The 14,102-nt window shown below is 43.7% G+C and overlaps 1 protein-coding gene and 1 pseudogene across 1 annotated transcript in view; both read right to left on the bottom strand.

Annotated features, from left to right (window-relative positions):
* Positions 1–5,259: 5,259 nt before the first annotated feature.
* Positions 5,260–14,102, bottom strand: part of A2ML1 (alpha-2-macroglobulin like 1) — a 34,460-nt gene continuing 25,617 nt past the window's right edge. Inside the window, exons 25-31 of the mRNA XM_043561814.1 lie at positions 9,890–10,105; positions 9,593–9,720; positions 9,343–9,433; positions 8,927–8,995; positions 7,455–7,557; positions 6,973–7,014; positions 5,260–5,764 (exon numbers count right to left, since the gene is read on the bottom strand). Coding sequence (XP_043417749.1) covers positions 6,974–7,014; positions 7,455–7,557; positions 8,927–8,995; positions 9,343–9,433; positions 9,593–9,720; positions 9,890–10,105 — 648 coding nt within the window. The 3' untranslated portion in view covers positions 5,260–5,764; position 6,973. The remainder of the gene's footprint in view (positions 5,765–6,972; positions 7,015–7,454; positions 7,558–8,926; positions 8,996–9,342; positions 9,434–9,592; positions 9,721–9,889; positions 10,106–14,102) is intronic.
* On the bottom strand, positions 12,593–14,086 carry LOC122472364 (annotated as a pseudogene).

The raw sequence follows: 14,102 nt of genomic DNA, 5'->3' as shown, positions 1-14,102 counted from the left end.
CTATACAAAATAATATCAATGAATACCTATAAACATTTTGTTGAGGGAAACAAGCCAGCAGCAACCATTTGTATTCTTATATATTCTTTTTTTTTTTTTTTTAAGTAATCTCCGTACCCAATGTGGGGCTCAAACTCACAACCCTGAGATGAAGAGTCACATACATGCTCCATGACTGAGCCGGCCGGGCGCCCCATGTTCTTGTTTTTATATGGGCAAATATAATCTGTGCTTTTAGAAACTGGTGTTGTTTCTATGTTTATTATACTTGAATAAAACGTTTTTAAAAAGCAAAAGCAAAAGTAAACCATGTATTATTCTCATTGCCTATCCCAAATGTCCAAGGGCCCAAAGTCAAGGACAGATCTATGATGTCGTCAAGCAGCCAAACTCCTTTCGTCTCTCTGCTCTCTCATCTTCAACATACAGCTTTTACCTGCATGGCTGCAAAAGGATGCTTTTCCTCCAGGATCCTCGTCGTCGTTCAAGTCAAGAAGAAGAAGGAAAGGCTGGGGCGCCTGGGTGGCGCAGTCGGTTGAGCGTCTGACTTCAGCCAGGTTACGATCTTGCGGTCCATGAGTTCGAGCCCCGCCGCGTCAGGCTCTGGGCTGATGGCTCAGAGCCTGGAGCCTGTTTCCGATTCTGTGTCTCCCTCTCTCTCTGCCCCTCCCCCGTTCATGCTCTGTCTCTCTCTGTCCCAAAAATAAATAAAAATGTTGAAAAAAAAATTTTAAAATAAAATTAAAAATAAAATAAAAAAAAAAAAAGAAGAAGGAAAGGCCAAAAGCTATCCCTTTGTGAGGTTCTGTCATCTCCTTCAGAAGGGATTTATTTCCAGAGACTTCCAGTTACCTTTTTTTTTTTTTTGGCTAGAATTCTGCCACAGAGCCTCCCCGAACTGTAAGTAATTCTGAGAAGGTGAGTATTTCAGTTGGGCACGTGACAATTATGCTTTTCCTTAGTGAAGAAAAAGAGAATGGATACTGGAGAGGTATTCGACGTGTATACCGTCAGGTTAGAAGCCCTCAAGGATCTTACGTGCTGGTGGGGCAGAGGAGGTATTAACAGAAAAATGTGAACCCAGTTTGATAAGTCCTCAGCGGAGAGTGCTACAGGAGTGGAGAGGAATTCTTGTGGAAGATTCCTGACTAGATTAGAAAACACCTCTCGAAGGCCATCTTACAGGACCAGTGGAAAACCTCCAGGCAGAAGAGATGGAAAGGCTTTGCAAGCAGCATAAAAAGCATATATTAAAATGATCAGGGAGGGGCGCCTGGGTGGTTCAGTCGGTTAAGCGTCCGACTTCAGCTCAGGTCACGATCTCGCGGTCCGGTCAGTGAGTTCGAGCCCCGCGTGGGGCTCTGGGCTGATGGTTCAGAGCCTGGAGCCTGCTTCCGGTTCTGTGTCTCCCCCTCTCTCTCTGCCCCTCCCCCGTTCATGCTCTGTCTCTCTCTGTCTCAAAAATAAACATTAAAAAAAAAATTTTTTTTAAATGATCAGGGAGCATAGTCGAAATAGGGAACTAAATGCAGTTTGGTGTTCCTGGAGAAGTAAGGGTAAGGTTGGAAGACCAAAGGCATATCTGGGAGGCAGACACAGGAGGAACTCTCTGCCTTCTTTTCTGCCTGAAAGCAGGGCGTTAATTTTCTCTTGTGAGACTGTCTCCCCTCCCCTCTCCCATACCAGGAAAGCGATCTTGATCACAGGACACGGAAAGTCAGCATAAACAAGTCTGCATAACAAACCTTACTAAAATAACCTTAATCTTTCACTCCTCTCCCCCTATATTTACCTTCCCACAGTGTTATTGCCCCAAGAAGACCAAAGACCTTTTCCTTTGTTTTGTAACTTCTCTATAACATATTGCCCTTTGTTAAAATGGTGAGCCCCCAGACCTAACTGACTCTTAGGGCTTTTGCTTTCTTCCTGTAAAGTGACCAGGTGCATACAAATAGATCTTTTCTCCTGTTAATTTGTCTTTTGCCAATTTAATTCCCAGTCCCCAGGCACAGAATATAAGAAGTTAGAGGAAAAGGGGGGGAACCTGGATGGTTCAGTCAAGTGGAGTGTCCGACTTCGGCTCAGGTCAGGTCATGATCTCACGGTTCGTGGGTTCGAGCCCCGCATCGGGCTTTGCACTGCCGGCACAGAGCTTGCTTCGGATTCTCTGTCTCCCTCTCTCTGCCCCTCCCCTCCCTCAAAAACCAATATTTTTTAAAAAATCACATAAGAAGCATTAAAAAAAAAAAAGAAGTTAGAGGAAAAGGTTTTCCTCTCTTACAAATTCTACAGTCTAGGGTCCTGGCAGTTTTCCCAGATTCTTCCCGGACTCTTTTGTCTTACATCCAATTAGTCACTGACAATGGTGAGTTTCACCAGACCTCTTTGTTTCTGGAAAACAGGTCAGTTAAGAAATACCCCCATTTTTTTTGTTGTTTTCCAAACCCCCGTCACCTTTTGTGTTCCATCCTGTTCTCATGTATTCCATGAAAAGACCCGTCTCTACACTGGTTCATGACTCCAGTAAGATTGGGGCCCTGTGTTTTCCTACCTCCATAAAACCTCAGTTCCCTTTCCTTTTCTATGAGACATTCTTCGTTAATAAACATGTCCTCTATTGCAATAGCCTGAATAACATCACCTCAGTTGTCTGGTGCATTTTGTCTCTGACATCACCAAGTTCTGATGCGATCTCCCCCGCAGAGTAACTTCTACCTACGCCCCTTCCTCCTAACTCCCGCTGCCAGTTCCCCAGCGCATGTCCAGATTACCACAGCAGTTTCCTACATGACTTTGAGAACTCCAGCTTCACCCTTCTCTTCTCCATTCTTCAGTCTGATGCTGGAATGATCTTTCTTTCTTCTTCTTTTTTTTTTTTAAGTGTATTTATTTAAGTAATCTCTACACCCAACGCGGGGCTCAAACCCACAACTCCGAGATCAAGAGCTGCACATGCTCTGACCGGGCCGGCCAGGCACCTTGCTCTTCTGAAAAAGCGAGTCAGGATCTAACTTCTCTCTACTTTCTCAACTCACTTTTCTTTTTCTTTTTTAATTTCTTTTTTAATTACTACTTTTTTTTTTTTTACATTTATTTATTTTTGAGAGGCAGAAAGAGACAGAGCACAAGCAGGGGAGGGGCAGACAGAGAGGGAGACATAGAATCCAAAGCAGGCTCCAGGCTCTGAGCTGTGAAGCACAGAGCCTGATGCGGGGCTTGAACCCATGAACCGTGAGACCATGACCTGAGCTGAAGTCAGACACTCAACCGACTGAGCCACCCAGGCGCCCCTCAACTCACTTTTAAACACACACACACACACACACACACAATCCATGAGTTACATTGAACTACTTGGATGAAATACCCATGATTTCTTTTACCTCTTTGTCTTTCATTTGTAGCTCACTTTGCCCAAACTTGCTTCCTCTTTCATTTTCTCATTGTTCATCCAGCTCAGGCATCAACCTGGAAAAGCCATTCTGACCACTCCTTCACTTCAGTCTGGGAAGGTGCCTCTCCTATGTAATCCCATAGCTTTTTGTATTTTCTACCTCTCCCTCTCCTCCCTTCTTTCTCTTTCTTTCTTAAAAATTTTTTAATGTTTATTTTTGAGAGAGAGAGAGAGAGAGAGAGAGCACGAGTGGGGGAGGAGCAGAGAGAGAGGGAGACAGAATCAGAAGCAGGCTCCAGGCTCTGAGCTGTCAGCACACAATGCAACACAGGGCTTGAATTCACAGACTGCGAGATCATGATCAACTGAGCCAAAGCTGGATGCTTAGCTTAACCTTAGCTTAACCGAGGGAACCACCCAGGCGCCCCGCCCCCTCTCTTTCTTTCTTTCTTTCTTTCTCACACTGTATTGTAACTGTTGATTTATTTATTTTCTCCCTCCACCAGTCTGTGAACAACTTGAGGACAGAAACTTCATTTTACTTATTTTTGCATTCCCAGAACTGGTAAAGTGCCTGGCATATAACAAATGCATGTATTGAGTCCCTACTATAAGCACTATAATATGACATGTCACTTAATCCTCACAATCGCCTTGCTTCTTCGATATGCAGAAATGTTTACGTTTCTGATTCTGTGTCTCCCTCTCTCTCTGCCCCTCCCACTCACTGTCTCTTTTTCTCAAAAATAAGCGTTAAAAAAACTATTTTACATAAAAAAGAATATTCTTTGCCTTCAATCTGAAGCCCAAAAGATACAATGAATACAGAAACTCTATTCATTTCAAACATTCATTTAAAATACTCTATCCAGATATAACTTCTTTAAAACTTTTTTTTAAATGTTTATATGTTTTTGAGACAATGCGAGAGACAGTGTAAGCAGCGGAGGGGCAGACAGAGGGAGACACAGAATGTGAAGCGGGCTCCAGGCTCTGAGCTGTCAGCCCAGAGTCCTATGCAGGGCTCGAACTCACGAACCGTGAGATCATGACCTGAGCCAAAGTCGGACACTTAACCGACTGAGCCACTCAGGCACCCCCAGATATAACTTCTTAAGTCCTGAGGATCACTATCTCCCTCCATTGCAAAAAGGGGGGGGGGGGGGTTCTGAGAGGAGTCACAGAGCCAAATGTAACAGGGTAGAGGGTTCAGGAGTGGGGGGAGCGTTCATGAGTGCCCTCTTTTCTTTAATTTCCATGATACCTGAGAGGTAAGGCAGGCTTGGGGATGACCTCCTTTGGGTATGTTCCCCATGTTCTCTCACTTTGGGAACTCCTAGGAGGTCCAGGGCAGAGTCTAGGGTGGGGGAGACAGGAAATGAACAATTTTTGCAAATATGGCCCTGGGCTTATGGAAATATCTCTACATCGTGAACTTACTTTCCCCTGGCTCTTCTGGTCAAAATTTACAGTCCAGAGGAGCGAGATCAGAGTGTGAATTATCCAGGGTGAAAAGGTGTGGTTGCCTAGATGATCTTCTCTGTTTAAGTACTATTCATCTCTTTCCCCCCCCATACTTTTGCCTCCAGACCCGTTTCTAAAACAAAAACATTGCTTCCAGAAACAGCTTACACAAAGATAGGTATCCCCTAGCGGAAGAGGCTGGGGGAATCCTGAAGGAGAAGCGCAGAGATAGGGAATCCTGGCCAGCCACTTCTCTTGTTATCAATCACTATTTTGCCCTGCAGTGACAGCTGGCTGAACACAATCCCTTAATTGGGACTCTCTGACCCCTCCCAGAATTGGCAAGACGATTCTCTGACGTGTCTGGGTCAAAAGGTTTAAAGAGGAAGCCAAAATACGAGTTCTGGTTAAAGGATGATTATTATCTTTCAACAAAACCTTTGGGAGCCATAGCAAGACGCACAGAGTCAAGGACACGGGTTTTCTTTTCAAGGAAAAAACTTTTTTTCATCTACTCCCAAAGCGCTAAATTACATCTCCCCTTAGATTTAACCTCCGGAAAGACATTTTTATCTTCCCTGGATCCCCCTCTACTTCCAAATCTTCTCTGGAGAGTCCCCCCTGTGGCTAAATCACATCTCCTCCCCCAGGGGTCTTTTCCAGGTAATTCTTCCCTGGGGTGATAATTCCGAGCCCATCCCCCCGCCCCAACCCTTTATTCCGGCACCTATGCATCTGTGAAGTGGAAGAAAGTAGCTGAGGTTCACGCCTGCTCATCTGTTACACACTCAGTAGTCAATCAGAGAAATCAAATTAGTTGATTGAATGAGTTTTGCTTTAAGAGGCAGAAGAATGTTGTCCAGTAATGTCACAGGGGATTAAATTAGTCTCTTTCCAACTTCTATCCTGGGAGAGGAGGGGGGGGGCGGGGGGAAAGAAGACATCATTATACTCAGAAAGCCTTCATGAATGTAAAAGAGTTTTTCCTATCTATTTATTTGTTTAATTGTTTTTTTTTTTTTTTTTTAAGTTTTCTCTAGGGGCACCTGGGTGGCTCAGCCGGTTAAGTTTCCGACTTCGGCTCAGGTCATGATCTCACGGTTTGTGAGTTCGAGCCCCACGTCGGACTCTGGGCTGAGCCTGGAGCCTGTTTCAGATTCTGTGTCCCCCTCTCTCTCTGCCCCTCCCCCACTCATGCTCTGTCTCAAAAATAAACATTAAAAAAAATAATAAATAAATAAATAAATAAAGTTATCTCTACACCCAAGGTGAGTTTAAACTCCCAACCTGGAGATCAAGAGTCACATGCTCTACCGATCGAGCCATCCAGGGGCTCCCTCAGCTTTTTCCTACCTACAAGAAAATCTCCTGAATGCGCAATGAGATTATTAATAGTGTTATCTCAGAGGAGCAGGATCAGATAATCTTTACTTTTCCCTTAGTATTTTTGTGTAACAAAGATGTAGAATGTAAAAATAATTTAAAAAATTCATCAATTTCAATCAGAAGAAAATCTTGTTTTTAAAAACCACATAGAACCCCTCCCACAAATGCCACTATTAACTTTTTCTGGTGTGACCTAAGATTATGATTCTTTCTTTAAGAGTTCAGGACCGGGGTGCCTGGGTGGCTCAGTGGGTTAAGCGTCTGACTTCGGCTCAGGTCATGATCTCTGGGTCCGTGAGTTCGAGCCCCACGTCGGGCTCTGTGCTGACAGCTCAGAGCCTGGAGCCTGCTTCAGATTCTGTGTCTCCCTCGCTCTCTGCCCCTAACCCACTCGCATTCTGTCTCTGTCTCTCTCAAAAATAAAAATAAACACGAAAAAAAGTTTAAAAAAAAAGAGTTTAGGACCAAAAAAAGGGGGTATGTGGCTGGCTCGGTCAGTAGAGCATGTGACTCTTGATCTCAGGGTCGTGAGTTTGAGCCCCACGATGGATGTAAAGCTTACTTCAAGAAGAAAAAAGGATTTAAGGTTAAAAAAAAAAAAAAAAGAAAGAAAAAAGGAAAGCCCACTTTCTATCAAAAACTAGCTCCCCAAAGGTGATAACAGTAACTCAGGAGAAGGTCCCTTAACTTTTGAATACGATCACCCTACCGCAAAAGCTCATCCTTACCTCATTCACAAGGATCAGAGTATTGAATTGTTGCCTGTTCACCTGTAAGATGAAAGGACATATATTATTACATAAGGGCCCTCATGCATTCAAAGAGAAAGTACTTCATAAAAGCTACCGCTTTAACCCTATTCAGAGGACCCCTAGACGCGATGGGCATATTATGAGCATATTCCGAATTACGGGAAAGTTCCAAACACTACTGTTGTGGTAAATTCTTAATCGCAGCAAAAACATTAAGAATAGTCAGGCCTTAAAGAACAAGGGTCCCTCTTGTCCTTTTGGTCTGTGGACCGTCGTAAAACATCGCTAGTGCAGAAGACTTTTAAAAATGACATACAGTTAAAATGCAATGTCTTGGGAGGTCAAATAATGTAATTATATGCTACTTGCTTGGGAAAGAGTATCTGTAAAATTAGGGGAGATAGCATGAAGGGCGAGGTAGAACTACATTGGGAGATACAATAGAGCTCAGCCCTCACCTGGGAGGTAGTAGTCATAGACCGTGATGGTTGCTGGTTTCAGGTTAGTGACCAACATACGTTGGCTGATGGTGAAGGTAAAGGCCTGAGTCGTCTTATTCAGCTGTGGAGAAGAAAGACAAAACATCATATCAAAACTCAAGAGAAAATAACTCTCTCTGTAATGCGGAGATTAAAAGACTCTTGTCTTCACCCAAATCTCCTGAAACCCTTCTACCTGTCCCTTCTTGCCCTAGGCCAGTCTTCAAGATGTTGGCTTCTGCCGACTTCCTGACTCTTCCTTCTTAGGATCTTACGGCTTCCTGGCCTTCTTGTGACAACGTCCCCTCCATTCTTGGTCTACTCTAACCCATGGTTCCTCCACTAAATTAATTGAAGTGGCCAAAGGAACAGAATCTTTCTTTTTTTTTATTTTTAAAAAAAATTTTTTTTTTCAACGTTTATTTATTTTTGGGACAGAGAGAGACAGAGCATGAGCGGGGGAGGGGCAGAGAGAGAGGGAGACACAGAATCGGAAACAGGCTCCAGGCTCTGAGCCATCCGCCCAGAGCCTGACGCGGGGCTCGAACTCGCGGACCGCGAGATGGTGACCTGGCTGAAGTCGGACGCTTAACCGACTGCGCCACCCAGGCGCCCCAGAATCTTTCTTTTTTTTTTAAAGGCTCTTTGCTTCCTAGTGTTTTTCTCTCTTCCTTCAGGTCTCTGATCAGGTAACATCATCTCAGAGAGGCCTTTCCTGACCACCTTATTTTAAAATAGTCACATCCTGGCCGACACATTTTTAAATGACATAGATAGCGGGGAGCCTGGGTGGATTCGTTGGTTAAGTGTCCGACTCTCGATTTCGGCTCAGGTCACGAGCTCATGGTTCTTGGGATCGAGCCCCACATCGGGCTCTACGCCGACAGGGCGGAGCTTGCTTGGGGTTCTCTCTCCCTCTCTCTTTGCCCCTACCCCCTCTCAAAATAAATAAATAAACTTAAAAAATAAATGACACGGGGCGCCTGGGTGGCGCAGTCGGTGAAGCGTCCGACTTCAGCCAGGTCACTGATCTCGCGGTCCGTGAGTTCGAGCCCCGCGTCGGGCTCTGGGCTGATGGCTCAGAGCCTGGAGCCTGTTTCCGATTCTGTGTCTCCCTCTCTCTCTGCCCCTCCCCCGTTCATGCTCTGTCTCTCTCTGTCCCAAAAATAAATAAACGTCGAAAAAAAAATTAAAATAAATAAATAAAATAAATAAATAAATAAATAAATGACATAGATGGCTAGCATGATGTATCTGTTAGTACTGCCCTGGAGGTGAATAAGAATATTTTATAGTAAACAACATGGAGGTAGAATTCACCTCATGGCTTCAGACCCATTCTCTCAGTTCCCTCATCCCTGTGCATGTGACACCAGTATATACAGATTAAAAGGGAAGTTGCAAAGCTACATAAGGAATCAAGCTCTTGGGTTCAGTTTCTGAACACCTACCTCTTCCAAGTAAATGTTCAGTACGTCAGTTCCAGATTCAACCTTCTTCACCAGTGGTTGTTGGAGAAGCTAAATGAGAAAGGGGGAAAATAAAACAGACTAAGATCCAGAGCCTTCCCTATCCCCTAGGGTACTATACCAAAGCTCTGTCATGATCAAGGAAACAATATATACTGTGGAAAAGGTAAGACAAAGGAACCAAGATGATTCCAGTTTCCATTTAACACATCTGATGCACTTTTGCAGCCCATTGAAATAATGTAATTATGAGTTGTATATATACATGCATAGATAGATAGATAGATGATAGATAGATAGATAGATAGATATACCATGAAGCCCATTTCACCAGCTTTTTAGGGATCATGTTATGTCCCTTTAGAGCTTGTTAAATGAAGAAGAAAGAACAGACTTACTAACTGATTGGTGCCCTCCATGGGACTGAACCCAGAAAGCATCTTCACTTCTACAATGGCCATATTGGAAGAGCTGTGACTCCCCCCATAACTAAGGGCAGAAAGAGGTACATCTGTGTCAACCCGTTATTTTCACTCTTAGCAGACTCTGTAGCCCCAACGTGCGCGCGCGCGCGCACACACACCCACACACACCTCAGCTTCTATGATCCGGGTGCCCCCCCGCCCCCACCAGCTCAGCTTTTCTCACCTGGTGTGGATAGTAAGCACCAAGGATCGAGGTGAAGTAACTTGCTCACATGTATCTTTTCCCACTTCCACACTAAGACTAAAGGTATCCGCAAATTTAGGAGGGGGGATGTTGTATTTCAGCACCGTCTAGCAGGAGGAAATAGACAACCAAATCAGAGCTGGGAAGAACTTTAACTATTGCACAGCTCAAACTACTCTCTTCACAAATGAGACAGGAGGTTCGACTGGAGGCAAAGACGCCCGCAGGCTCTCCTTCCCAATGCGTGCTGGTTCTTTCTCCTGGATCTCTGCTTACCTGCACGTAGGCACAGCCCTGGCCCGAGGCCTCCAAGGTATACGCTCCAGGGATATTAGGTAGAGTCTCCTGCTGAAATACCAACCGGTTGGCAGCCTGAATGTTGAAAGCACGCTGGAAATTCTCACTGGATTTCACAGCCAGGTTGACTTCCTCAGATGGCACATAGGCAGTGGTGGCGTATTTGGCAAGAGCTTGGAGGGCAACTACAGTATCCTGAAGAAAACGGTGGGGCATATGCTTACATTTTGTGAGCCACTGGAATTAACTTCAAATAACCCGATAACCTACGTGTCTGGCTGTTCACTAGTGTGGATGACGCCTCTTCTTTTTTTTTTCTACAATTTTTTTTTTAACGTTTATTTATTTTTGAGACAGAGAGAGACAGAGCATGAATGGGAGAGGGTCAGAGAGAGGGAGACACAGAATCCGAAACAGGCTCCAGGCTCCGAGCTGTCAGCACAGAGCCCGACGCGGGGCTCGAACTCACGGACCGCGAGATCATGACCTGAGCCGAAGTCGGCCGCCTAACCGACTGAGCCACCCAGGCGCCCCGCTGATGACGCCTCTTCTAAGTATGTAAGAGCCACGTTCATCAATGCCGGGGAAACCGACATAGAAATCATATCTTGCCTGTCTAGAAAATTGTCATCAAGTTGTTATGACACATCTATAGGTTATCGGGTTCATCTCATATTCGTCTTCAACCAAACCTAGCTTCAGAATGGGCTATAGTTAGAAGCAAGTGGGTAACTGTTCAGTATATATTTTACAGTTTCCTTATTTGGAGAGGAAATAGCAGTAACATAATAGCCCTAAAAATTGCACATTCTTCAAAGTCATTTAGCTCTGTGATGATCTTCTATGGCACAGCTGGAGAGGATATCAGGGTGCCCTTCCTTGCGAACTAAGGCTTCTTCGCCACTGTGCCATGTGACCATCTTTTCTTCACTTGGATAGAAGATAGATAAGCTGCCACCAAGAAGGCAAGGCATCAGAACTTTTCCATTCTGAAAATATGATTTATATAAGTGACAACTAGAGGAAAGAAAAAACAGAACGAGATGTCCAGCAAATTGCTATATTTTACTGCTATGAGAATATCTACATGCTCGACACTTTGTACAGTATCTACAGAAAAAGGGAACCCCACATCTTCCTATCCCAAATGCAAAAGAACAGCTGTATTTAGACATCATACTGTTGTATAAAACCCTGGGTGGCTCAGTCGGTGAAGCGTCCGACTTCGGCTCAGGTCATGATCTCACGGCTGGTGGGTTCAAGCCCCGCGTCGGGCTCTGTGCTGACCGCTCCGAGCCTGGAGCCTGCTTCGAATTCTGTGTCTCCCTCTCGCTCTCTGCCCCTTCCCCACTTGCACTCTGTCTCTTAAAAAATAAATATTAAAAAAAAAATTTTTTTTTTTAATTTTTTTTTTTTCAACGTTTATTTATTTTTGGGACAGAGAGAGACAGAGCATGAACGGGGGACGGGCAGAGAGAGAGGGAGACACAGAATCGGAAACAGGCTCCAGGCTCTGAGCCATCAGCCCAGAGCCTGATGCGGGGCTCGAACTCACGGACCGCGAGATCGTGACCTGGCTGAAGTCGGACGCTTAACCGACTGCGCCACCCAGGCGCCCCAAAAAAAATTTTTTTTGAAAAAATAGGAAGTCAGTTCACCCACTCTGGGGAAGCTGCGAACAAGTGATTCCTATGCAGCTTGACTATCTACACACAACTTTTTATCTACTCTCCGTGAACTTGATCCCAAAAGGTCCTTATTGCTCCGATATGTGGAAACAATTCAAGAAACGAGACCTCATCACTGGCTGAAAAGCCACTGTGGGTGACATGTGCCTTCTTGTAATAACCAAGGATTTTATTAAAAAACAATTCTGACATGTGTCTGTCGCTGAGAGTTCTAAATATTTCACTCACAGCTTTCTGAAATTGTGTATCATAATTATTTAGGGCTCAGCAAGAAAGAAGTCCTTCCTGATCTTTGGCCAAGAATTTCCTTGAAGGAAGGAAGGATAGTACCATATAATTTATTTATTTATTTATTTATTTATTTATTTAGAAAGAGAGAGTGCAATCAGGGGAGGAGCAGAGAGAGAGAGAGAGAGAGAGAGAGAATCTCAAGCAGGCTCCACATTCAGTGCAGAGTCCGATGCGGGGCTCAATCTCACGACCCTGGGGTCATGACCTGAGCCAAAATCAAAAGTCAGACACCCAAGTGACTGAGCCACCCAGGTGCCCCAGTGCCATATAATTTTTTTTAAATTCCTATTAAGGCATTACCTTATTCAGTTTCAGTGCTCTTAACGTCTTTACCAGATACTTCATCAGTTAAAATATATTCTTTTTCCAGGTCTAATTTACATGTTATACCCTCAACGAAACTGGCCCTAATTTCAACGAGTCAGAATACAATCTTTACAAAGACAAGAGATATGTTTTTTTGAGTATTTTGTATGATCAGTGAGTCAGATATGGTATGTATTTGATAACATTTGCAGCACAAATGAATGAATGAATAGTCTCTGTATAATCATCTAAGACGATTTTTATGATACTATTTGAATATATCATGCGATTTTACATCTTTTTCCCAACTGCCACCAAATTCAAGTTCTCCTTACCCTTAACCTAGACAAATGAAAGAGTGTCCTATCTCTTCAAATCCAGTGTCTCTCTCCTCAGAACCATCCCCTACACTGAGTAACAGTAAGTAACAGGTTAATCTTTCTGACACAAAGTTAAAAAAATTAATAGCTTCTCAGAATGGGCAAAATCTTGAGTCTGATACACAAGGGCCTCCATGGTATAAACCTGTCCGAACTTTCTAAACTGAGGTCCCGTTATGCATTGGCTAACCCAGTTTTTCCCGACAGTCATTCTATACTTTTGCAAACTGTTGTCTCTGCTCATGCCATTTCTCCTTCCTTGTAATAGTTGTCCCTCCAAATGTTACATATCCTTTTATTTATTTGTTTGTTTGTACGTAGGTTCGACACCCAACATGGGGCTTGAACTCACGACTCCAAGACCAAGAGTCACATGCTCTACCAACTGATCCTGTCAGGTGCCTCTGCCTATGCTTTTAGATCTACCTCAAACGCTACTCCCCTGAAGACTTTTCTTATCCTTCAAGTTGTTGTAAGCTCTCTTTCCCTTTTTAAGTGCACTATTTTGTATCTTTTGTTTCTTTCTGGTATAACCAAATCCTGCTCTGTTGTTATAGAGCTTTTCCTAACTTTACTTCTAGTTTGTGAACTTTTTTTTTTTTTTAAGAGTCCAGTGAGGCATTTTATTTGCATGAGCATATTCTATCCCTAGGAAAAGAATTCCCGGGATTTTCCCTCCTGTGTGTTTTCATCCTGCTTCCTCATGGTCCATGATGCCACCTGAGGTTGTCAGTACAATGAAACCAACTGGCAGGAGGGGAGCAGATTATTCTGCCATTTTTCTAGACCTTTGAGCTGTACATCAAACCTGGGGCTGATCACTCCACACTTGTTTAGCCTCCCCCCCTCCGCCCTGTGAGGTTTCCAATAATTTTCCCAGCTCTGTGAGCATCGATGATTTCAAATTCGCCAATGCAACCATGCTTCAGTATCACAGTTAGAAATCAGACGATGACTTTGGAGCACGACCCAATAAGAACCTGGTGTTTGCTTCTCTTTTCAGCATTGTCAATGCTCTTGAGAGCCTCTGCCAGGACATTCATGTGCACCGTTACGGTGGCACGAAAAGATGGCGGAAAGAGCTAGTTTGTGAACTTTTTAAAGTAGAAACTTTATATCTTACTAGCTTCCCAATACCTGCAATAGAAGGAAGTATACCTGTAAAATCTTGCTTTTATGTTTCTGACTCCATAATTGGCTTTCTAATCTGTTAATGTATAATTTAGCCGTAATTATATATGTCCTATTCACACATAAAACACTGATCTTATGTTTCTCTTTATTCCATTATGTTTCATACTCTACAAAGGAAGAGAATTAAGTACATATAGTACTATTTATGTGTTCATATGACCCGTTGTTATGAACCCTATATATTTTTCACACGTTTTTCCTCCCTCCCTATAGAATTATACGTCTCTTGACCTAGAAGTCAAGAGCAATAGTTTTTTGTCTTGTTTTTGTTTGTTGTTTTGTCCTCTCTCCACACAGGACCTAATACTACCTGATAAGTCGAGGTTGGAGAGT

Source organism: Prionailurus bengalensis, chromosome B4 (assembly GCF_016509475.1).
Source record: "Prionailurus bengalensis isolate Pbe53 chromosome B4, Fcat_Pben_1.1_paternal_pri, whole genome shotgun sequence".
In the NCBI taxonomy this organism is placed as follows: Eukaryota; Metazoa; Chordata; class Mammalia; order Carnivora; family Felidae; genus Prionailurus; species Prionailurus bengalensis.
Note: the sequence above shows the minus strand (reverse complement) of the source record. Positions and strands in the feature narration are given on the sequence as shown.